Source organism: Budorcas taxicolor, chromosome 1 (assembly GCF_023091745.1).
Source record: "Budorcas taxicolor isolate Tak-1 chromosome 1, Takin1.1, whole genome shotgun sequence".
Lineage (NCBI taxonomy): Eukaryota > Metazoa > Chordata > Mammalia > Artiodactyla > Bovidae > Budorcas > Budorcas taxicolor.
The window spans coordinates 181,044,467-181,070,413 of NC_068910.1; the positions used below are offsets into that span (position 1 = coordinate 181,044,467).

At 43.7% G+C, this 25,947-nt stretch overlaps 1 protein-coding gene across 1 annotated transcript in view; it reads right to left on the reverse strand.

Annotated features, from left to right (window-relative positions):
• The window catches only part of MED12L (mediator complex subunit 12L), a 354,867-nt gene that overhangs the window by 313,560 nt on the left and 15,360 nt on the right, over positions 1-25,947 (reverse strand). Inside the window, exons 2-4 of the mRNA XM_052636382.1 lie at positions 6,069-6,173; positions 1,629-1,820; positions 212-244 (exon numbers count right to left, since the gene is read on the reverse strand). Of these exons, the coding sequence (XP_052492342.1) occupies positions 212-244; positions 1,629-1,820; positions 6,069-6,173 (330 nt within the window). The remainder of the gene's footprint in view (positions 1-211; positions 245-1,628; positions 1,821-6,068; positions 6,174-25,947) is intronic.

The window sequence follows — 25,947 nt, forward strand, 5'->3', positions numbered from 1 at the left end:
AACTTCCTAATATGAAGGAACATGTGGAGAATGACATTTTCTACCCAGTTCTACAGAACCGTCACCATCTCAGGAGGATGAAGTGCTGAGGAAGGGATGGGAAGGAATCGCTCTTGAAATGCCCAAGAAATGAATAAATCCAAGTATATTCAACGGTTTTACAAAGAAAATATATGTTAACTTTGCAAAGAGAATTAATGTCAGGGCTTACCTGAGGGACACCTGACTTGGCCAGAGGCAGCTCCTAATAAAGAGAGAAGAACAGTGGCTAATACACTGCACCACGATTTATTGCCCTCCATAAAGATGAGAGGCCATTATACCCCTAAAGCAAGGGCATCAATTCCTCACCAGTATTTGCCTGCAGGAAGTATCCCCAAAAAATGCATTCCAGAAGCTTACAAAAAAGGCAAACCTAAAAAGAAAGACATCAGGCTGGCTAGAGAGGAGTGGAAGGTACTAACCCACATGGAGGGTATGAACTATTGGTAGAAAAACATTAAGTATTGAAGGATGGCCTTTGACTTCTGTGGCCTTCACATACAATTCACACGCCCCTGTGGGCCCACGTGATGAATGTTGAACAGTGGAAAAGAGATGCTATGTGGTTCAGCCTGTGTTGAGACAGAGGCACTCCCTGAGTAGCGAGAGGGGGTTATGCTGATGACTGTGCTCTGCAAGGACTTCTGTTGCCTTTAAGCACTAGCATCTATGAAAAGCAACATGATGCTCTGACACTAGGGCAAAATGAAGCCAATGGGAGCTACAGGCACTATTTTCAAAGAATTGCTTTAGAAAACAAACAAGTAAATACACAAAGGAGCTCTCCTCTCACCTGAGCCTGCACCCAGCCATTCGTGAAAATTTAAGAATGGAAAATGGGCTCTCCTGAAACTAAAGGGTTTCAGGGGAGATGAGAAAGACCTGGGAATTATTTGAAAGGTATGTAAGAAGTCAGAGATCAAGACTAACAGGGAGGTTTCTGGCTCTCATCTAAATTTCAAAGGACGTTTTATATTATTGGGACTATAAGACTGTTGAATGTGTGCAGTTATTTCCCATTTGAGGAAAATGATCAAAGGCAAAGATCCTAAAAGAAGCCTTCCTTCCCTCCCTCCACTCCCCCCTCCTCCAAAAAGCTGGGAACTAAGAATAAAACTGCCCCATTTTGTTCTGAAACTTTTTCAAAGATGTTCTTCACGCACACACAGAATCACTATCCTTTATCTCACTTGTTCAGAAAGAGACTTAGGTTAAAAATTTGGATGGATGCTTTTCAAGACAAGGAAATGGCATTAAAGCGAGGGTTTCTATTCAGTGCATTTTGGACAGCATGGCCTAAGAAAACTGAGAATGTAACAAGAATAAAGTCTCACTGCCTGTTCTTGACTTTAAAACCCTGTCTACTGTATCAACAGCTTCCTGTGTGGCACGTTCAGGTCTCCAGATGTCCCTGGCACCACAATCCACCAAAATGAAGGGCCAACAACCTATGAGCAGCACACACCTGCCACTAAAACTGAGTTGTGGAGAGAACTGGGGAAAAGAAATATACACTTCAACGTTATCCCAAATAGTTTCATTTCTATAAGGCCACAAGGAAAACAATGCAACAAATACTTAAATACCTTTTTTGCCAAAATAGCAAGCGGTTTATTTCCTGCTAAGTCAGAGAACCAGCTATGAATCGCACTCTGGGATCGAGCGGTAACCAGCCAATAATTATCTTTAGCATTAACTTGTGGTTTCTTCTTTCCGGTGTCCTGGAAAGTGTTAAGCTTTAGCTTCTCAGCTAATATGCTGCTAAAATAAGCTCCGATCTGTGGAAGGGAAAAAAGGAAAAAGTTTAAAGACAAAAAGCAAGAATGTTAGCAATGTACATATTAGTATTTTATTTGTATTAAGTGAAAATCTTCAAAGAGCCCATCAGAAAATAAAAGAGGAATTTGAGACCTTGAAGCCAAAAGATGTAATTTCATTACACTAACATAACGCAGAAGCTCCCAGAGCACCTTTGTTTCACTACTCACAAGCAGTTTGGGGAAAAAAAAAAAAAGCACCTTTGAAAATCTCTGTAAGATAAAATTAATTACATACTGAATAAATTTCAAGAGAAGGGGTTCTGCTTTAATCTTCAGCTCTATGTCTTTTTCATAATACACACCCGTCTGGAGAGAATCTTTTTCCTGTGAGGTGTTGCATACAACAGCAGAACCTAGTAATCACAGAGTAATCATTCTTCTCCTTGTTTTATCTTAATAGCATGTATTTTTGGAAAGGAAACTCTATATTTACACTCAGTGCCTTAAAAAAAAAATGAGTCTAGAGAAATCTAATTTATTTAAATGGAAAATTACAAAAGGTTCAATTAAATTAAATATTCAACATTTTTGATCGAGCTGCCAATTTCATGAGGACAGGCATTTCAAGAGAAAGCTAATGTTACTTGCTCTGAATGGAACAAAGTAGCAAAGGGAGCTTCTGTGAATGACTAACATTTTCAAATTAACCACGCTTAAAGAGGACAAAGGAAAGAGACAGGGACAAGAGCGGAAGGGACTGAGTAACATCAAAAACTCAATGAATCCACAGAAAACCTGTTGGAATTTCCAAGAATCCTATCACTGCATCACACTGTGTCCTTTGGAAATTCTTTAGTACCAGGATGTGGACAACAATTTCTAATAAATACCTTCAATAAGGTCAGCAGAGAGCAGCAACCATGATTAAAACAAAATGCCTACCAGGCTGCAGCAGGATAAGAATCACTGCCTTGGTTAATGCTCACAACTCAATGAACCATTCGTCTATAGGCTGGAGCACAGTTGGAAACAATTAGCCAAGTCTATCTACCAGGGTGAATAACTGGTACAACTTTTCTAATGTGAATTGGCATCTCCTGTTCCTTGAGATAGATATACAATGAAAAAGTTTGTTTTGCTAAGTTGATGAAGTAAGACAATAAAAATTATAGTAATTAGAAAAAAAAGAAGTCTGAACTTTATTTTTCTTAAATAAATTCCTAGTATGGTTTTATTTTTTAAGCAAAGTGTGCAGAATATCCAGAGAATAAATTAAATGCAAAAATTCAACCAAAAACAGTTGTTTGAAAATAAGCAAGTTTTTCAAGCAGTATTTGGTCTTTGCGCCAATGACACGAAACCCCTACCTATGTAGATTGTTTTATATTTAAAAGATTCTTTATTTGCAATTATGTATGAGCAGTTTAATCAAAATAAAGGCATAAAACAATTTTAAAGTAGTCTGAGAACTATCAAGAATATCCACAGTGATCTGAAGAGACTATTCAATTAAACCAGGGCAATCATTAAAGAGCTTTGCAAAAATTATGTTTTAAAAAAGTCTGGGCAATCTCTGGCAATTATACTCTTTTCTAAGTATTTAATAATAGCAATGGGACACAGGGACTATATATACGTTTTAGTTCCTAACAAACTTTATGAACAATTTAATAACTGTAAGCAAAGTCAAACTTCCCAAAAAACAAGCTCAGAGAAAATTCATGACAGAACTCAAAAATAAACAAATAAATAAAAATATGAAATTTAATTTTACTCTAACAGCAATATATTCACATTATTCCAAAATCAAAGAAAAACAGTTAAGAGCCTCATTCCCAGCTCCCAATGCCTGCCTCCAAGTAACCACCTTGATTAGTTTATGTCTTTCCAGTGTTTCTTCATGTGTGAATGCACAGAAACAAACACAAATATATTTTTCTCTTATCTATACCTCATTATGTATACTGAGTAAATCTGAGAACCTTCCTTCCATATTTGCATATGGAGAGCGTCCTCATTCATTTTCACAGACACATAATAGTGTACTGTGCGGATACTTACATTGTATCTAATTAAGTCCCTGTTGATGGACATTTAGAGTGTTTCAAATTTTTGCTATTACAAATCACCTTGAAGTGAACAGCCTTTCCTACTGAATATTTCAGTTGCCAGTTTAGCAAATTACATATGCTTGTGTATACATGTGTGCATATAAAGAGATCTGAAATAATACACAAATTTTTAACTATGCTTATCTCTGGCTAAAACAAAACAAGAATAGAAATTCATCTGTATGCTTGATTTCTTTTTATCTGAATGCATGCTTTTTCAATTTAATGAGTAAAAGTATTTCAATATTTGAAAACAGAAATAACTCAGAAAGGACAAAAAAACCTTAAAAGAATACAAACAGAAACAGATAATCTATATATCTAATTGTTAATGTAATTACACAGAAAAAAGACTTAATTCAAGAAACATTTTTAACACAACACTGACTACATTTTCTTAATGAAAATGAACTTTAACTTAAAGACAAAAAGCATGGTAGAGGAACTGTAGGCTTTACAAAATTAATATTGCTGTTGGAATGACACTGGTATAATTTATTCTGGAACTTTTTATGTATAACTGGACTCAGTGAGGACTTCCCTGGTGGCTCAGATGGTAAAGTGTCTGCCTATAATGTGGGAGACCCAGGTTCAATCCCTGGGTCAGGAAGATGCTCTGGAGAAGGAAATGGCACCCCACTCCAGTATTCTTGCCTGGAAAATCCCATGAATGAAGGAGTGTGGTAGGCTACAGTCCATGGAGTCGCAAAGAGTTGGACACGACTGAGCGACTTCACTTTTTTATGTATATTGTAAGACAGAGTCAATGAATAAACAAGTCGATATTGCTGGGATCCAGGGTTCTTGATTTGAGAGAAAGGAGATACAGTGACGGAAAGGGGACAAGTAAGGGAAAAAACTCTGTGGTACCTGCATTAGAATGGACAGATGGAAAGGAGGGAGGCAGGGAAGGAAGAAGGAAAGAAATCTGTCATCTCTGTCCATTGAAAGGCCCTAGACTTTGCAACCAGAGAAGGCAATGGCAGCCCACTCCAGTACTCTTGCCTGGAAAATCCCATGGACGGAGGAGCCTGGTGGGCTGCAGTCCATGGGGTCGCTAAGTCGGACATGACTAAGCAACTTCACTTTCACTTTTCACTTTCATGCATTGGAGAAGGAAATGGCAACCCACTCCAGTGTTCCTGCCTGGAGAATCCCAGGGGCAGCGGAGCCTGGTGGGCTGCCGTCTATGGGGGTGCGCAGAGTCGGACACAACTGAAGCGACTTAGCAGCACCAGCAGCAGCAGACACTGCAACACTAGTAGCCTTGAGCAACCCAGGCACCAAGATCTGGGCTGGGGCAGGAAAAGAACAAGATGGCCCTGGACAATGTTATTGTGTCAAATGTGAGGAAATGATGACATGCGAGAGATATGTCAAAAAGGTCCAAAAAGGTCAAAGTTGCCCCCACTGGCCAATGTGAGACAATGTGCACATCAAAAAGAAAACTGAAGGTAATACAATTGATTTTAAAAGAGTTCAGGGGTCCAAAGTGAACCCCTTAAAATGCAGTGTCCTTTACAAAAGAATGCCAACTATTAAACATACAAGGAATAACTACAAAACCTGCATTTTTGCGTTTGCAACCATCAGCAAAATAAATCATTCAGCAGGAATCATCAATTGATGCTAAAAATCATAGCATAAAATTTTATTGCAGAATAGGATATTCACATGGTCTCAAAGCAGCACCCTGGGGAGATTCCTACGAGGAAAAGATGACAACTTTTGCAATGGAAAGAGATGGCAGACACCACCTTAGGTGATCAAACAGTATAACCAATAATCAGCAAACTAACACTGCACATCTCCTGATATGCAGTGTAGTCTTCTTAGCAAAAATACATAACCTGAATCTTGTCACGAGGAAATAACCAAACAAACCTAGACTATAGTACTAGACAGTAAGAGAAACAACTGGACTCAGTGAGGAAACCTGGAGAGCAGTACTGCACTGGATTAAAATAGGGTTCGGAGACACAGCAGCCGAAAGCAAAGCGTGCCCCCTGACGGGACCCCGGGGCAGGGCACCATAAAGGATACCTGGGGGAACTGTGGATATGGACCACGGCTTAAATAACACAGATGCATCAACATCAGTTACCAAGGGTCTCACGTACACATTTCAGAAGTTTTAGGAAACGATGAGCATTACCTTTGATGGGTTAATTACAATATTTCTAGCTGAGCCATGTTCATCTCCAGTAAAGGCTGGCTGATTGTTGAAGCCTTGCTTTACATTCACTGCGGTAAGTTCATCCTGTTGGAGAAAAGGTACTGATTAGTCCCAAGGACGTAAAAGCTCCAACTGAAGCCAGTCTCCTGCAGCCTGAGGGACAACAAACTTTCACGATACTCTTGCTGAACGCTCACCAAGGAAAAGCAGAAGTAGGGGGTCTAAAAATCAATACATAAATGTGCAGAGAGAGAGAAAGCAAAGGTGGCAAAATGTTAACTGCTGCTGACTTCAGATAAAAATTTTTCACTAACAAACTGGAGAAAGAAATCAAAGCAACCCCTCTCCCATAAACATAAAATCATAGACTCTAAGCTAGAACTGCTTCTAGAAAGCCCACAGTCTGACTCCCCATCCCTTGCCAGCCCCTATGCTTATCTCTGTTCAATATTCCGGAAAATTGGCTCGCTCACTCAAGTATCCAACACCCCATAGCGAGTTCAAGACAGAAATGAAGGGTTCCTAGGCACAAGGTTTGTGCTAACCACACAACACCACAGGCCTGCAACTGAAGGAAAGTTTAGAGCTTGCCAAGTTCTTTCATATATTTTGGTTCACTTCATCTTTACCAAATCTGAGGCGGACATGTGTCTTCACGCCCATTTTACAGATGAAAAAAGTGAGGCTAAGCTAATGGACAAAGCCAGCGCTGAAAGGCCATCTTTTCAATCCTAGACTAGGAAGAGAAATTTCCATGACACTATGCACCAGAGTACACACACCACACGAAAATGTGGTCTAAAAATACACAGCCACAATTCTTATCCTTCTTAAAAAGATCTCCTACGAGACAGACATAGGAAAACTTTCCTTACCAAGGTCACAGCACATCAAAAATAGCCCAAGGCATTAAAAAAAAAAAAAAACCACGACCTTCCCCTGCCCATATCACTGTTACCGAACTAAATCGGAGTTCCCGATACAGATGTGAAAAAATAAAAGAGAAAAGATGGAGTGAATGAAGCTACCTTTTGCTCCTCTCACTTCAGGCCAAGAAATAGTCTCAGTGCCAGCTGGGTTAATGGTAGCCACAGCCCAAGAATGAGAATATACACTTAATTCTTCCCAAATCATTGTTCCACGGGTAAAATTAAAACAAACAAACAACAAAACTGATCAAATCACTGTTATGATTAGGCAGGAAGCCTTAGATCAAATCATTCCTGTGAGGTCCCCTCAGATAAGAACTGGGGTCTCCTGGAGTCCTGCCATGTCACCTGACTTAACTGCATGAGCTCCACCTAATACCTCGGCCAGCCCCAGATTTGGTGGGCTTTCAGAAGACCCCACCAGAGGAAACTGAGCTCTTGGGTAATCAAGTCTCCTTCCAGCACAAAGGTCGCTGGAATCGGGATGTGCACAGAAAATGAACTGCACGTTCGTATCAGAAGACATCTTAAGGTGCTCCTGCATTTCCAAATTAATTATTTGGAAATCTAGGGCAAAACTACATAATGCAAATTTTAAGTCAGAAAGGTGTCAGTCCACTGAAATAAAGCAAGCATGCTAACGGGATTTCTGCAGTCTCAGAGTCTAAGGAAGAAGGAGGACGCATCGGGTCGTGAGGAGAACAGGACAAGGAAATTGAATTTTTATCTTTGCTTTACCATCAGAGTAACACAAGAAACACTAATTGAGTAATAGCATATGTTTTCATGAAAGATACATCCTGGCTTAATTAAGAGGAAATGTGTGAGGCTTTCAGGACCAACTAGCTCCACTTAGCACCACTTCACTTTCTATTCTAAACTAACTCCGACTCAATGGACATGAATCTGAGCAAACTCCAGGAGATGATGAAGGACAGGGAAGCCAGGCGTGCTGCAGCCCATGGGATTGCAAAGAGACTTAACAACAAACCCCTGCTCAGCTAGCTACTTGTGACTGACTGCTAACCACTGGCCTGGACACCCATGTCTGTCTGTCTCTCACACACATAATCCCCAGAAGGAAGCATCTGTCAGCCACATGAGATTTTCCTCAAACTGAGATCCATACAGGTACTGCTGGGAAGCATGAGTGCTGAGATCCAATCCTGCATTCAGAATGTCACAAAAATGCATCCAGAATCCGGCCACTCCCCACCACCACCGATGCCTCCCCCAGGGTCAGGGGCACCATCATCCCAGGCTTGAACATTGCAGTGGCTCCTAACTGGCCTCCTGGCTTCTACTCTTGTTCCCTGAAGGCCACATTCAACACAGCAGCCACAGGGAGTTTACAAATCTTGAGATGGTGACCCTCCTCAAAATCTGCGATAACTCCGCACCTCAGAATGGGAGAAGGGGCCCCATGAGGTGCTACAAGTCCCTGACACCTCTCAGACTTCATCCCTGATCACCCTCTCCTTGCACACTCCTCTTCAGCCACACATCTACCCACCCTCCACCCCCGGCCAGCTCCTCAAGCCTTCCATTGGACCTTCTCCCGCCTTGGGGCCTTGCGCTGTCTCTTCTCCCTCCCTCTTCTCCCTCTGTCTCTTTCCCCTGGTTTCCACATGGCCAACTGCCTGACCACCTTAAGTCATGTTCTCAATGAGAAATGTGATGACTGTATTTGAAATTGGAACTGCTCACCCCATTCCCTTCACCCTAGCACTCCTAATCTTCCAACAGTCCATAGCACTTACCACCTAAAATCCCTGTCCCATCTGCCACCCCCGCCAGCAGGTAAGATCTGTGAGAACAGGGCTCTTTATCTTGTTCATAAATAATCATGCCAAAGAATCAAAGAATCATGCCAAGAACCCAGAGCAGTGACTGGCACAGAGCACACAAAGGCACTCAATACAGATTTGTTGAAAGAATAAATAAGTGCATGATAACCTGTTTTGAACAATTAATATAAGCATACTGTCACTCACTACCCCATGAACTTGGGGTCCCTAATTCTGTTTGGATTTGTGACTAGAATCACGTCACCTCCCAGAGCAGCAGCTTCTCCCCATCAAGCCCAAGGCACTATCCTAAAGGCAAGTAATTTTAAATACCCCTTTCCCCCAAGTCTGAAATGAAATTCATAGACAATAACTTTTTTTTAAATCAATGTAATGCCCTCACTCTAAAAAAAATTTTTTTAACGAAAGTAAGTTATAACAATATAGGTACTTGAAAACCCTGAGGGATGCGCCACTGGACCTCTCCCACCCAAGGCCGCTGTGCAGGCCCCACCTGGGCCCTCTCTCAGTCAACTCCACAGATTCTCCAGGCAGTTCATTTGGAGAAGCGGGCCGTTAAGAGTTAGTAAATGTTTGTTCCTATACCCAGAATCAACCTCATGCAGCCACCACAAAATACAGACTGATACAGGTGGTCTGCATTGCCATCTCAAATTATCAGGAACAGCATGGTGTAAAGTTTCTGAAATAGAGAAAACACATGGTAAAAGTTTCAAACTAACAAAATAAACTCTTCTCCCAATATATTAAAAATGCAATAGTTATATTCCTCAGAGATTCGATATATACTGAGTGTATAGATCCCTGGAGGAGGAAATGGCAACCCACTCCAGTATTCTTGCCTAGAGAATCCCTTAGACAGAACAGCCTGGCGGGCTACAGTCCATGGGGTTGTCAAGAGTCGGACACGACTGAAGTGACTAAGCACGCATGCACACAAGGGGAATGTGTATTATAATCAACCAAAAAAAGATCATAGGTAGATTCCCACCTGGGAAAGCGACTTTGAAGGTTTGCTGGTAATCTCAGAGTCCAGTGCGGTGAAGGACAATTCTTCATTGAGCCCGACTGTCCACACTGAGGACACCTGGCCCCACCCACTAAATGGCAATGACCCCCGCATCACAGCAACTGCCAACACCTGCCTCCAGAGTGCCACAACACCCCGGCTGAAAACCAAAGTGTACTGAGAGGGACTGCTTTTAGCATTTAAAGCCCTGCCTCTGAAGAGAGGAATCCAGATTTCAGAAACACGGAGTTTCACACAGGCCCCGCTCCTGCTACTCCACCACAAGACTGACAACTGGACGTCCAACTCCAGCCACTGCAGGCCCCCGTGGCCTCCAGCTGTGTTACAGGTGAAGGCTGTGCTGACCCCAGGGTAAGGATGACCGAACTGGAACCACACACAAGAGGGAACGGAGGACCCAGGCTCTGCCTTCAAACTGTCTGAATTTGAATCTCCAACTCCAATTAAGAGTGACTCAATCCAGTGCTCTTTGAAAACCTAAAGGGGTGTGTGGGGCGGGAGGTGGCAAGAGATTCAAGAGTGAGAGGACATATGTATACCTATGGCTGATTCATGTTGACGTGCGGCAGAAACCAACATAAAATCGTAAAGCAATTATCCTCCAATTAAAAATAAATTTTAATTTAAAAAATATATATAAACCTGAAAAACAAAAGTGACTCAAAGCAAGCTTTGGAACTGTTTCTAGGTCTCAGTTTCCTCAATTGTGAAACAGGGATAGTACGGTTTCCACTACTATTACCTCCATATCCCAGCTGAGGAAATAAGAAAGATCATTTCCTGGTTTAGAACGCAAAAGAATCCACGTTCCCACCCACTGCAAATGGCCAGCAATTAGTATTACTGCTGCTGTTGTGTCCCATTTCTGCTTCAGGGAAGTGTTAGCCTGACAACCTGATAATCTCCAGTCAAGCACTAAGGAATGCAAAAGGTTTTGCTTCAGAAATTAAAAGGACCCTGGCCTTGAGCTGCGAATGGTTCTCAAACTTCTGCAAGCATCAGAATCCTGATGGGTTTGTTAAAGAACAGCCACTGCCTGGGCCCCTCCCTGAGACTCTCCAATTCAGGAGGTGGGGGAGGCGAGGCGTCAGGGGTTGCGGAGGGAGGCAATGCCCAAGAATCCAAATTTCTCATAGCTTCCTAGATCAGTCATGCGGATCCAGGGACTACACTTTGAGAACCACTAATGTAAATATTTGGAGTTCATGGCTTTCTAGAAAACCAGGGCCCCCATGTCTGGCAAGAGGGCTGCACTCGACCACCGGGAAGAACCTGGGTACTCCCTCTTAGTTCAGCAACAGGAGATCCCTGGTCCAAATTCTCTGCCACACACCCATCCTACTGCAAAAGCACACACACACAGCTACACACACACACTCATCCAGGAAGAAAACCAGTCAGGAAGGTTTCTCTTTCACTCCTTTAACTTCTCCTAGACCCGTGAATAAAAACACCAGGGCTGATGGAGGAGCCTGGTGGGCTGCAATCCATGGGGTCGCTAAGAGTAGGGTACGACTGAGCGGCTTCACTTTCACTTTTCACTTTGATGCACTGGAGAAGGAAATGGCAACCCACTCCACTCTTCTTGTCTGGAGAATCCCAGAGACGGGGGAGCCTGGTAGGCTGCCGTCTATGGGGTCACACAGAGTCGGACACAACTGAAGCGACTTAGCAGCAGCAGCAGCAGAGTACTCAGTTGTATCAGGAAGCACACAGAGCTAAAACAGAAGCCTGGTGGGCACTTCTGTTAAAGTTTAGGTCAGCTTCCTAGAGAAACTAAGGGCAATGGGTAAAAACCACAACGTCACAACTAGAACATGCTCCATGATGCTTTTTCCCCTCAAGTTTCTGAAGAGTGAAAGTTGATGGCAGGAATTCAAGCAACCAGTTCAGAATAAGATTCGAATTCCAGAGTGTTTACTATTGTTGTTTGCACAGCGTTTCTCAAACTGCAGTAATGCAGCAACATACCCCCTTTAAAGGAAAACATTCTCTCTGACCCCAGGATGCGTGAAGGACCCAATTTGGGAAAATGAGGTAGGCCCTGGATACTTAATGGCCTTAGGGCAGCACTGAGAGATTCAGAACAAGATGTAACATGTGTTATATGAACTCAAACTACAAATTTTTATGACACTTTGCTCTGAAGATGTTTGCCAAATCTAATCAAGTAAAAATAGAAGGGAAAGTGTCCAGATTTTAAAACAGCATGCCTCTAAAATCCCCAAGCCAGGGGACACAAATAGCTTCCTCTTGCACTAGCCTTGACCCTCTTCAAAGATTTCTCTAAATAAAAGAGGATAACTGCCAAAGTCCTGACCATGGTCCCTACAGAGACTGAAACTTGTTTTACTGCACCTAGTCAACAATTCTCAAAAAAAAAAAAAAAAAAGCAGAACCACCAGCTACTGCTTTGCTTATTTGCAAAGCTGAGACAACTAAAGCCCCCAGCACTTGAGGACACACCCAACCACTAATCAGGGTCTTAGTGGCAAACCATTTTCAGTAAAAGAACTCTTGCTGTTGTTGTTCAGTGGCTAAGTTGTGAATGACTCTTTGAAACTCCATGGACTGCAGCACACCAGACTCCTGTCCTCCACTATCTCCCAAAGATTGCTCAAATTCATGCCCATTGAATCGATGATGCTACCTAACCATCTCATCCTGTCGCCTCCTTCCCCTTTTGCCTTCAATCTTTCCCAGCATCAGGGTCTTTTCCAATGAGGCAGCTGTACTGGAGGTTAAATTTTCCCACTATACAATGTGGAGGATAAAAAATAAAGTGCCAACCATGAACTCTGAGTTTTAAATGTTTTTATCATGAACTGTGGTGCTGCAGAAGATTCTTGAGTGTCCCTTGGACAGCAAGGAGATCAAATCAGTCAATCCTAAAGGAAACCAACCCTGAACATTCACTGGAAGGACTGATGCTGAAGCTGAAACTCCAATACTTTGGCCACCTGATGTGAAGAACCGACTCACTGGAAAAGACCCTGATGCTGGGAAAGATTGAGGGCAGAAGGAGAAGGGAACAACAGAGGATGAGATAGTTGGCTGGCACCACCGACTCAATGGATATGAGTTTGAGCAAATTCCAAGAGATAGTGAAGGACAGGGAGCCTGCCGGGCTGGAATCCATGGGGTTGCAAAGGGTCAGACGTGACTGAGCAACTGAACAGCAGCAGCAGCAGCGGCAAACACTGCGCATACCTGTGTGAGCCCCTCTATCTACTCAGCCGGGAGACAACACTAGCTGAGAACACGTGCTCACAGTCCAGCCTGGTGGCCTAGAGCAGGGGTGCACCAGGCCAGGCTGCAGAGGGCTTCAACAGAAACCATCTTTAAAATAGGAGTGGTCCAAAGTTAACCTCAACATGGAGAAAGGAAGACTCATCCACCACATCACTGCCTTCAACTAAAATGATAAGCCTTCGATAGGCTGAAATTCAAGTTCTGCTTGCTCGGAAATTTTTATTTCCTCTTTATCATAAAGTGGATATTAATTTTTGCATTAAAAATGAGTAAGATGGGATGGGAGGTGGGAGGGAGGTTTAAGAGGGAGGGGATATACAGTATACCTGTGGCTAATTTCATGTTGATATATGGCAGAAACCAACACAGTACTGAAGAGCAATTATCCTGCAATTAAAAATAAATTTTCTAAAATGAGAGGCAGAGGTTTCCAAGAATGTCACATTTTTCTGTGTGTACATAGAAAAGAATGTGTAATCAACATCTAACACCATAAAAATAAATTTTATCTAAATTTAAAAATAAATAAAATGATAACACTTAAAAAAATTTAGGGAGACAAGTTCAGTTCAGTTGCTCAGTCATGTCCGACTCTTTGCGACCCCATGAATCACAGCACGCCAGGCCTCCCTGTCTATCACCAACTCCCGGAGTTCACTCAGACTTACATACATCGAGTCAGTGACGCCATCCAGCCATCTCATCCTCTGTCGTCCCCTTCTCCTCCTGCCCCCAATCCCTCCCAGCATCAGTCTTTCCAATGAGTCAACTCTTCACATGAGGTGGCCAAAGTACTGGAGTTTCAGCTTCAGCTTCAGTCCTTCCAAAGAACACCCAGGGCTGATCTCCTTTAGAATGGACTGGCTGGATCTCCTTGCAGTCCAAGGGACTCTCAAGAGTCTTCTCCAACACCACAGCTCAAAAGCATCAATTCTTCAGCGCTCAGCTTTCTTCTTCTACCATACACTATTATTAACCATATAGCTTATGCTATATATTACATCCCATGGTTTATTTATCTCAAGGATTTTTAAGAATGTAAAGAAATCCTGAGACCAAAAAGTTGGAGAACTTCTTAATCTAAAAGAACAAGCTCTAAAGTTTATGTCTTGCTCCATGAGGGAAGACAAGTTGCCTAAGATTTCCAAGACTTCTTCCTGCCCTACATTAGGCCTTGTTGGGTTATTCTGAAGATTAGGTGGTGTGAGCTTGTGTAAAACTCTTAGCTCAGTGCAGGGCACATGAGGTCTCAGAAAATATTAGCCAGCACTGTTATTATTATTGCTATGGCTACTACTATTACAACCACTATGAGGATTATTATTCCCTCTTGGCAATGTCTTTTACTCAGCTACTAGGGGATTTAGTTTTTGAACTTGTTAAATGTTATTGGGCCTTTGTAAGGTTGTTGTTGAATCACGGCGCCCAAGATTCTTGGCCCCCGGAGGAGAAGAATTCAATCCGGGGCCAGAGACGAGGCTTGATCGTTCAGAGCTTTTGTGTAATAAAGTTTTATTAAAGTATAAATGAGATAGAGAAAGCTTCTGACATAGGCATAAGAAGAGGGTAGAAAGAGTACCTCCTTGTTAGTGTTAGCAATGAAGTTATATATTCTCCAATGAATCCAAAGAATGTCTGGAGGTTATAAAGACCTCACCAGACCTACTCCCATAATTTACATTTTAAGATAACAGAATTAGCCAGAAGGTTTAATCCAGAGACTGTCCTCAGGCAGGACACATTGTTGTTATGTAATCCTAAGGAATGTAGAGAAGGAAAAAAAAGTTTGTCCTTTCTTCCTCCTTGGGAATTCCAGACCCCTCTCTCCTTGGGGACCCCTAGACTTCTTATCAACCTGCCTAGGAAATGACTTTACTTGCCATTTCCTTCACCTAGAACAGCTTTCCTACCTTTCTGTCCAGCAAATTCTAGTACCCAGACACAAACAGCAACAAAAGCCTAGAAACTGGCCCATGTTCACACAGAAGGCCAGCGTTCACTGCGCAGTTTTGTATTTGACACTGATAAAAAAATCAGACCTTCAATACTTTGGGTGAACTACTAAGGCACCCATAAATCTTGGGCATTTATCTTGAACTTCAGAGAATGATGTTATTTTTTGGATCACTTTCGGAGCAATCTTTTAATTTCAGTAAGTGTTTCATCAGGAAAGTGAGTAAATTTTGAGTCTAGTTTGGAAATTGGCTAAATTCTTTCTCAGTCAAAGGTGGGGAAGTCAGTCTGGCACACTTGTCAATGACCATCATAAAAGCAAATAAATGTGCACACAGTTAACCTCCTCCAGACTTCTCATCCACAGCACAGAACACGTGCAGAGACGTGCGGACTGCCTCCATCACCTACTCGCATCTAACAAACTAACTCAGTGACGGTCAACGAAATGCCGCCGCAGATGACAACGCTGCACCAGTAGAAGACGGTGCCTCTGTGGACCAGTCAGACGGGCTGTGCCTAGCCAGGGTCTTACTTCAAACAAGCAAAATTTTTAAAATCAGCTTTATGGGACTTCCCTGGAGGGGTCCAGCAGCTAAGGCTCTGCGCTCCCAGTGCAGGGGGCCTGGGCTTGATCCCTGCTCAAGGAGCTAGAGCCCATGTACTGCAACTAGAGATCCACTGCAGACCTGCAACTACAGATGCCAAGTAAGTATTTTTTTTAATATCTTCTTGATTATTTTCCCTAGCTTTGTCCACCTCTCTCCCAGAAGAGCATTCTCTGTCTGCTGTCCCATTTGAAAAGTAAGGCTATGATAACACCCATCACAGCCCAGATTCAACAGTCTTCAGGCAACACTTTCTGTTGTTAGCAGATAGATGACCCAAGGTGAAGTCGTTCAGTCGTGTCCGACTCTTTGCGACCCCGTGGACTGTAACCTACTAGGCTTCTCCGTCCATGGGATTCTCCAGGCAAGAATACTGGAGTGGCTTGCCATTTCCTTCTCCAGGGGATCTTCCTGACCCAGGGATCGAACCCAGGCCTCCCACATTGGAGGCAGATGCTTTAACCTCTGAGCCAGATGACCGAAGAGATGAGGGAAAAATCTTTCTCTCCTCACACCTCAACATTAGCCAGTTTGAGGCACACTTCTACCAAAACACATCTCACATCTAGTCCTTCCTTTACAGGAACACAACCATCTCTCTAACTGTGGCCACTGGCACAGCAGGCCAGGCCACTGCTCTCACGCCTCATACCTCCCATCCCCACCCAGGTCCAGACCTTGCCTGAGCTCAGCCTGCCCAACGGATCCTTCTGAAATAGGCTGCCTTTTCTGCACTCCCCTTTGTCGATAGCCTCAGAGGCTTTCCTTTTCCTCCCCCTCAGAAGAAGCTAACGAATGGAAGCATCTGGCACCACCTTCTATAGATTCTCAATAACCTCTGTAGGCCTTCTCTGCACCCAACTCCAGCCAGGACTCAAACACACAACCCACTAGGATGGGCTTTAGACACCTCGAACAATCGAGCTCCACATCCTAGCCTCGCTCCCATTCTGAGTGTTGAATCACAGAGGTCTGATTTGAATGCAGAGCCCTTACCTATCACAGAGAACAAGATAAACTGACCTCTCCGCACCTCAGTCGCTTCAATCAAAGTAAGATAAGAATAACTCACAGGGCTAAGGTTACATAAGATAAAATTCAGAGTTTAGCACAGTGCCTGGCCCCATATTAAGTGCTCTGTAAACGGTGGTTACTGGTATAAAAAAGAGAGAGAGAGAGAGCTTTTTCTTCATATTTTAACTTTCCTGTGATCTACTTGACTATTATATTCCTTGCCATACACATTGTCTTTTCCACCTCTAAGCCTTGCCTAATGCCATTCCTATCCCCTGGAGTATATTATGCAATCTTTTGCCTTCTTTGAACCACAACCCAGGGCTGCCCTGCATTTAATCACTGAAGTATATAGTAGTGTGCTCAGTACTGGGGATTCCATAGTGAGCAAACTGCAACTGTGATAAAGGCCCCAAGGAGAAGCACCACCTGCTCAGAGCACACTCGATAGGAGCTTACCCTAATCTGAAAAGTCAGAAAAAAATTCCCTGAAGAAACCACCTTTGCATTTCGTCTTGGAATGTGAAATAGGCATTAACCAAGTTAAGAGTAGGACTCTTAAAACAGCAAGGCTGACATTCAGCAGGAAGTGATACAATATTAACTCTACAAAGACCCTGAAGAGTCAAGAGATGTATACTGTAATTTCTAGAGCAATCGCTATAAAATAAAATGTGAAGCGGTAAGCTAAAATGTCGATAGGTGAATTTAAATTGTTTTTCAACAGAGTTTGATAATCCTGAAGTAAAATGGCAGATAAACCCAACCATATCAATAATTACATTAAATGCTAATGAAATGTTAACAGGCTGTGATTCCAATTAAAAGGCAAGGATTGTCAGGATGGATAAGGAAAGAAAGCCCTGCCATATGCTGCACCTTAAATACATTAAGACAGATAAGGCGACAGTAAACACATGGGAAAAGATGAGCACCATGCAAATGATGAACAGAAGAGGGCTAGCGTGGCTATATTAATACTGGACAAAGTAAACTTCAAGATAGAAAGCATTATCAGAGATAAAAAGGCACATATCGTAATGATGAAAGGGTGAATTCATCAGGAAGACATAACCATCACCAGCACTGTGCGTCCATTAAGAGCAGAGGCAGGAGAAGCCTGTGAGGTCTGCGGGCCTAGGAAAGTGAAAGGAAGAATGGTGGCAGGGCAAGGGCAACAGGGGCCCAGCGTGAAGTGAGACTGAGCAGTGGGCGGAGCACACAGGGTCTTGTGGACCCAGTGAGGGGCTTCTCCCTTTACAAGAAGAGTAAAGGGTTTTTACCGACATGTGTTGTGCGTGCTTAGTCACTCAGTCATGTCCAGCTCTTTGCGACCCTGTGGACTCCAGCCCGCCAGGCTTCTCTGTCCGTGGGGATTCTCCAGGCAAGAATACTGGAGTGGGTTGCCATGCCCTCCTCTTTACCCACATACCTACAGTCAATTAACCTTTGACAGAAGAGAGAGTATATACGATGGGGAAAAGACAGTCTCTTCAGCAAGTGGCACTGGGAAAGTCAAAAAGCCGCATATAAATCAATGAAGTCAGAACACAGCCTCACACCATACACAAAAATAAACTTGCAATGGCTTAAAGGCTTCAACATTAAAATATGACACCATAAAACTCCTACAAGAGAACACAGGCAAAATATTCACTAACATAAATCGAACCAACATTCTCTTAGGTCAGTCTTGGGCAACAGAAGTAAAAACAAACAAATGGGATCTAAATCAAACTCACAAGCTTTTACACAGCAAAAGAAACTGTAAACAAAAGGAAAAGACAACTTCAGAAGGGGAGAAAACACTTGCAAACAATGCAAAAGATAAGCGCCTCACTTTCAAAATATACAAACAGCTAATACAACTCAATAACAAAAAACCACCCAATCATAAAATCAGGCAGAAGACCTAAATAGACATTTCTCCAAAGAAGACTTAGATGGCCAACAGACACACAAAAAGAGGCTCATCAGTGCTAAATATTAGAGAATTCAAAACTACAATGAGGTACCATATCACAGTGGTCAGAATGGCCCTCATTAAAAAGTCCACAAATAAATACTGGAGAGACGTGAAGAAAAGGGAACCCTCCTACAATGTTGGCGGGAATGTAAATGGGTGCAGCCACTATGGAGAAGAATATTGCGGTTCTTCTAACAACTAAAAACAATTTCCATATGATCCAGCAATCCCACTCCAGGACATATTTTCAGACAAAACTATAATTCAAAAAGACACATGCAACTAACACAACACTTAATCAACTATCCCGATATAAAATCAATTTTTTTTTAATATATACACTCATCCCTATGTTCATAGCAGCAATGTTCACAATAAACAAGACATGGAAGCAACCTAAACGTCCAATGACAAAGGAACGGATAAAGAAGATATGGTATATATACACAAAGGACTATTACTCACCCATAAAAAATAATGAAATAATGCCATCTGCAGCAACATGGATGAACCTAGAGATTATCATTCTAAGTGAAGTAAGTCTGAAAGACAAATTACCATGTGATATCATTTCTGTGTGGGATCTAAAACATGACGAATGAACTTATATATGAAACAGAGAGAACAGATCTGAGGCTGCTAAGGGGAAAAGGGGCCGGGGAAGGGGTGGGATTGGGAGTTGGGATTAGCAGATGCAAACAATTACCTGTAGAATGGATTAAAAACAAGGTCTTAGCGTATAGCACAGGGAACACTATTCAATATCCTTTGATAATCAATAATGAAAAAGAATGTATGTCTATATATATAATATGCATAACTGAATCACATTGGTGTACGGCAGAAATTCACACAACATTGTAAATCAACTAACTATACTTGAATAAATTGTTTTAAAAATAGAGTAAAGGATTTTATATAGCAGGATGACATCATCCAAACAAAATAAATCCACAGTGCGACAACAGATTAGAGTTTGTCAGGCCAAATAGGAGGCCCGGGGGGCAAGGCGACTGGGACCAGTTAGAGGCTCCCTTAAGAGCCAAGACATGAGATGATGGGAGCTAGGACCAAGATGGCAGTAACAGCAGTGGAGAGACGGGAAGGACCTCTATAGGGCTACTCAACAGGACTTTTGGGGACATGGAAGATGGAATGACAAAGAGTGAGGCTATCTATCAAGGATGTCTCCTGGATTTCTGGGATAGCAAGAGAACTTAAGACATAACACAGCAATGACAGGGGTTTTTTGGAGGAAGAGAAGCAGATCACAAGTTCAGTTTTAAATGGAACTTCAAGATATCAGGCCAAACAAGATGTTTCTTATAGTTGCTTAGAAGTCTAGAGTGCAGAGAGGTCCTGGCTGGAGTCGTCAAGTTGTGAGCTGTCTTCATTAGGTAGTAACTGGAGCCTGGGGTGGCCAAGATCATCCAAAGAGAGGGTGAATGAGAAGAGACAACGGCCTAGAACAGACACCAGGGAACACCCAGTTTGATTTCATGGCCAGATAAAGAAGGCAAAGCTTTCAAAGGAGCCTGAGATGGTCTGGCCAGAGAAGAGAGAAGGAAACCAGGCGTGCTTTAGCTCAAAGCTGAGGGAAGGGACCTCCCTGATGGTCCACTGGTTAGAATCTGCCTGCCAGTGCGGGGGACATGGTTTGACCCCTGGTCCAGGATGAGTCCACATGCCATGGGGCAACTAAACCTGTGTGCCACAACTACTGAAGCCCGAGCCTAGAGCCCATACTCCACCCAAGAAGCCACCACAATGAGAAAGCACCAGAATGAAGAAAAGTCCTCACAACTAGAGAACACTCACGCAGCAAAGGAGACCCAGCGCAGCCAAAATAAACAAATTTAAAAAAAAAAAAAAGCTGAGGGGACACACTGCTTCACCACGGGAGGGAACGACAGGCACAATGTGGCTGCTGGGGCCCAGAGGGAGGGCTCTCTGGAAAATGAGGGCAGAAGCCCAACAAAACGGAGCAGAGGAAGAAGCGGAAGGTGAAGACAACACTGAACACACGGAATGCTTCGGGGAAGCTTTGGAGAAAGAGGTGGAGAGAAATGGGAAGGTGGGGTGATGGAGTAGAGGGGGGATGAAGATGAGGGAAGCGTGTGCGTGTTTGGATGACACAGAGAGAATCCAGTAGAGGGAGAAATTGAAGATAACAGGAGATAAGCGAGGTGGTGGACAGGTGGAAGTTGTTGAGAAAACAGGAGGGGACCCAGAAGGAAAGGTCCAGTACCAGACCAACCGGGGACAAGTGCAGGAAGGGTGAGAGACAGGCCCTGCAGGCACTGAACTGTGTACCCGGAAAAGACAGGTCAAAGTCCTAACCCCCATACCTGTGACCTATTTGGAAATAGGGTCTGTGCAGATAAAATCAAGTTAAAGGCACGCTGAATTAGGGTCCTAATCCAACAGCACATGGCCGGTGTCCTCACGAAAGACACAGAAGAAGATTGATGGAGGCAGAGATTAGAATTATGCTGCCACAAACCATGGAAAACTTGGGGCTACCAGAAGCTGGGGGCTATCCAGGTGGCACAGTGATAAAGAATCTACCTGACAATGCAGGAGACACGAGAGACACGGGTTCAATCACTGGGCCAGGAAGATTCCCTGGAAGGGGAAATGCCAACCCACAATCCATTATTCTTGCCTGGAGAATCCCATGGGCGGGGGAGCCTGGTGGGCTACAGTCCAGGGGGTCTCAAACAGTTAGACACGACTGAGTGACTGAGCGCACACACACGCACCAGAAGCTGGAAGAGGAAAGGAAAGGAGGGAGAGAACAAACTCCCGTTGTTTTAAGCCATCCAACTTAGGGCAGTATTCTGTGTCGGCAGCCCTAGGAAACTAAAATGTACGTGCAGGGGAGGGGCGAGGGGAAAAGAGAAGCTCTGCTCTATTCTTCATGGCAAGACCACCCTCTGACACTGTCCTTGTCATTGGCAGCACCCAGAGTCTACAAGGCAGAGTCTCAATGGCTGAGAAAAGCAGCATCACCTGGCTCTGTGTAACGGGACATCCCAGCCGCCCAGCATCCCAGCAACAGGGACTGATTCCTGTTTGATCTCTTCTAATTGACTTGATAGCTGTCTGAGAAGTTTAGAGGAAAAGGTTGGGGCGGGTAGGGAGCGAGAAGGGTATGTGGTCTGTTTCCCCAGCTCAGCCAAAATGTTTGTGAGAGAGGGCACTACCACCAGCCTCCTGAACAGAGAGCCAAGGAAGGGGCCAGACTGACGCTGGGGGGGGGGAGGCAGGACTCCCCCCAAAAGTCAACCTAGCGTCTTCCCCGCCCCTACCCACATCTCTGACACCTGGGCCACATTTGCATCAAGGCCACATCTGAAACTCAGCTTTTTACACATCCACCCTCGTCTACCCAGCTATTAATATATCACCCCTACCCAAAACTCCAACTGCAGGCCAGCAATCACTAACAGTGGGAACCCAGATGAACCCCAGAGGACGTGAGCTCAACACAAAGGCGGCAGTCCGATCTTCACACCAGTACTGAGCAGCAGGTAAAAGAGAAGAGAAAATCGTGACCACAATAATACTCCTCCCTGGCCTTTTACCAGAATATTCACACCCATCTTCCTCAGAGTCAAATGGTTCAGGCAGGACGAGTACCCGTTTACAGGCTGAGAAACAGACTGACGAGTGACGTGCTTAAGTGGCCACGTGACAATCAGGCCCCCAGCAGGCCCAACGGGCTCTTCAAGACCGTGAGATCTTAGAGCAGACTGGTAAGATTTCGATCAAGCTCTACTAGAATCCTAGCTCCCTTCTTGTCTGTGAAATGGAGATACCTCCATACACCTCCCAGGCCTATTGTAAAGGATAAGAGAAAAAACATGTGAGGCACTCGACATGGTCACAGGTACACACTAAGCACTTATAAGAAGGCTTATGGGAGTTCCCTCGTCATCCAGAGGTTAGGATTTGGCACTTTCACTGCCGTGGCCTGGGTTCAACCCCTGACTGGCGACAGTGGGGCCAAAACATATCCATATATAGGCTCATCACAGTCATTGCCATTATGGTTTTTGATCAACCAGCACATCCAGGGACTCAGTAACTTTCCAACGAAGCAAATGGAAACATCCACCAAGGATGATGTGCTGAGACTCTTGGGGACCTGACTCCCCACAAAAACCTCCCTCACCCTCAACCATGAGACAGGCAGGCCCTCCCCCTCCAATGGAAGTGAGAAACTCTGATTCAAATTACATCCAAATATACTTGGCATTTATTCCACTCTAAGTAACTGTAGCCTATTAATTTATATTCAAATCACCTTCAAATGCATGTCACCCTCGGATATCAAACACCTGGATGTGGCTCTCAGGAAAACTACCAAAGAAAAATACTTTCAGACTTGTAGAATGTGGGAAAGGGCACCTAAGGTGTCCATAGTTGATCGGGCCCAGAACTGTACATAAGGCAGCCTCAGAAGACAGCTTCCTCTTTGGAGCCCCCACAGGTCAGGTAAGTCACCATCCCACACGACTCGTGCAATGAAATCGCATCTTAATGTAGACTCCTCCTGCAAATCATAGTTTGCACTTAGGACTAAATCTGCCTCCCACTAGGCTAGGTGATCCAAAGGCAGAAAAAACTAATCCAAGCCATGGTTTCTGACCTCTGAAGTTAACCGTCCAGTGCACTAACTCACTGTGCCCCCATCCTGGCTCTTTCTACCCCATGCCTAAGTGCACCCCTGACCCCACACTGGGTGCACACCAGTAGGAAGGTGTTGGTGACTGCCACCAAATGAACTGCAAATTCACAAAAAGGGAAACTTGATGGGTGACAGAGACGAAAAGCGTGCAGGAAAAATCAAGTGAAACTGCAGGACATCCTTGTTCCTGCCTGGGAGAGAGGACAGAGGTTGGGAATGTCTCTTTTTTTTAATCCATTATTTAATTAATGAACCATGTTCAAAGGCTTTCCTGGCCGTTCATCTGGTAAAGAACCCACCTGCAATGTAAGAGACCTGAGTTCGATCCCTGGGTTGGGAAGATTCCCTAGAGAAGGGAAAAGCTACCCACTCCAGTATTCTGGCCTGGAGAATTCCATGGACTGTATAGTCCATGGGGTCACAAAGAGTCAGACTTGACTGAGCGACTTTCACTTTCACTTTTCTTTCACCATGTTTGACAATTAAAAAAAAAAATCATCACTGGATTTACAAAATTCTGAAAATATCAAGAGATACTAAAATGATGTGAGAATTTAGATTTTCTGATGAGTTCAGAAGTACCTGAGGTCTCTGCTAGGTTTCAAAAACATCACTGTGACTGTCATTCAAATACTACTTCAAATTATGGTTATTTAGATCTCATAACTATTTGATTTTTACTTTCTATTTTTTAAGATTTTTTTTTAATGTGGACTATTTTTAATTAGAGGATAACTGCTCTACAAAGACGAGTTAGCTGGGAATGTCTCTTCTTTGTTGTTAGTGGGGGTGGTGATGCTGTTCATTTGCGTACTCGAAAACAGAGGCTAAACCTAGAAATTTTGAGCCAAGAAAGCCAATGTCCGCAGTCCACCTCCAAAAGTGCAGCCTGAAAGTCAGCCTCTGTTAACACCTCTCAGCCTCCACCCTTTTTATTTTCGGGAGGCTTGCTCACTCCCACCTCTTCCAGGGAGCTAAGCCAACCTTCCAAGCAATTCGGGATGTTTACCACCATCAAAGCAGCCTGTGGGGGGCTGAATAACAGGTATTGAAGGTGAGGTTTAAAGCAGGGGACAAGTGGTATAAACCAAAGCCCTCTGAGTCATCAGACCTTCAAGTAAACCAGTTCATGCCACAGGGTGAGGGAGGTGGGTAGGAAGGAGAGTCCGAATATTCATTTCAATCCAGCAATCAGGTAATTCTCTAAAGACTGAACACAAACATGTGTCTACCCGGAGATCCTCAAGCAACAGGATCTACTACCATCCCAGCTAAATAGTGTCCAAGGAATCGATGCATTTTCCACAGTCCTTTCTCCTTCGTTTCCTTTGACCAATTTGTCACCAACTGCCAATTCTTCTTCTCTAGTCCTGTTTAAAGCCCTCATCAGTCTTTTTACTTCATGCTTTGGTTACTACAGCCGCTTCCCTCGCAGCCTCCCCGACTCCACTCTCTCCCCGTCCGGATTTATTAAGCATGAGCTAGTGAGATAAATCTGACAGCAGAGCCTGGTGAGCTCATCACCGCCCCCCACAGCAGCCGGCCAGGACTCCAGGACTCCAAGCCTGATCTCAGAGGCTTGTCTTCTCCCTCATGGCACCTCACTCACCCTACCTGCAGCTCTTTCTTAGGAAAGATAGGGTGCAACCTGTTCCCACTCACTCGCATCCTGACCCTCACACCTACACCCTCCAGTAAGACCTCCAAGTATTCCAACCCTCTCTTTCCTGAACTCATGCAGCATTTTTAGCCTCCCTATATATAGAGCAGGATGGTTTTCAGCACAGTCTCAGATGTCCAATTTCAACTCCATCACGATGCAGCTAACAGACCCTGGGAAAGTAAAGTCGACCCCTGTGATCCCTCCCCTGTGCCTCAGTTTCTTCACTTGTAAAAAAGGCGATAATAGTATCCACCCAAGAGGTGTTCATGAGGCTGGCATAAAACCAAACATGTAAAGCCTTCAGAATAACCAACACAATCAACATGGGCTCTCCTGATGGAACATGGCACTTTATACATTGTGAAGTCAAAGTGTCAGTCACTCAGTCGTGTCAGACTCTTTGCAACCCTGTGGACTGGCCCACCAGGCTCCTCTGTCCATGGAATTCTCCAGGCAAAAACGCTGGAGTTGGTTGCCCTTTTCTTCTCCAGGGGATCTTCCCGACCCAGGGATCGAATCCCAGTCTCCTGCACTGGCAGGCAGATTCTTTACCATCTGAGCCACCTGGGAAGCCCTTCTGCAACATACTGAACGTGTTATTCAGTGCTGAGGATGAGGAATATGTTATTCCTCAATTTTAAAACAAACAAAAGCCAATGCATTAGTCATTTTTTTCAATTGTTTTCTGTGCATCAGTGAGCCAGATGTTCATTTCTAGAGCTGTGCTACGCAGAGTGTGATCTGAAACTGCTACCAGTCCTCAACAATATGCAAAAATTGAGAAGTGCTTGGAAACTTTCATAGCAACTTGATACTGCCAGTACATTCAATCCGCATTTCATTTTTCTAGTGATTCATTTTTATCATACATCTATATCAGTCTGCAACAGATTGAAAATTAATTTTAAAAAAAAACTGGCCCTTCACCACAGATATTTTGAG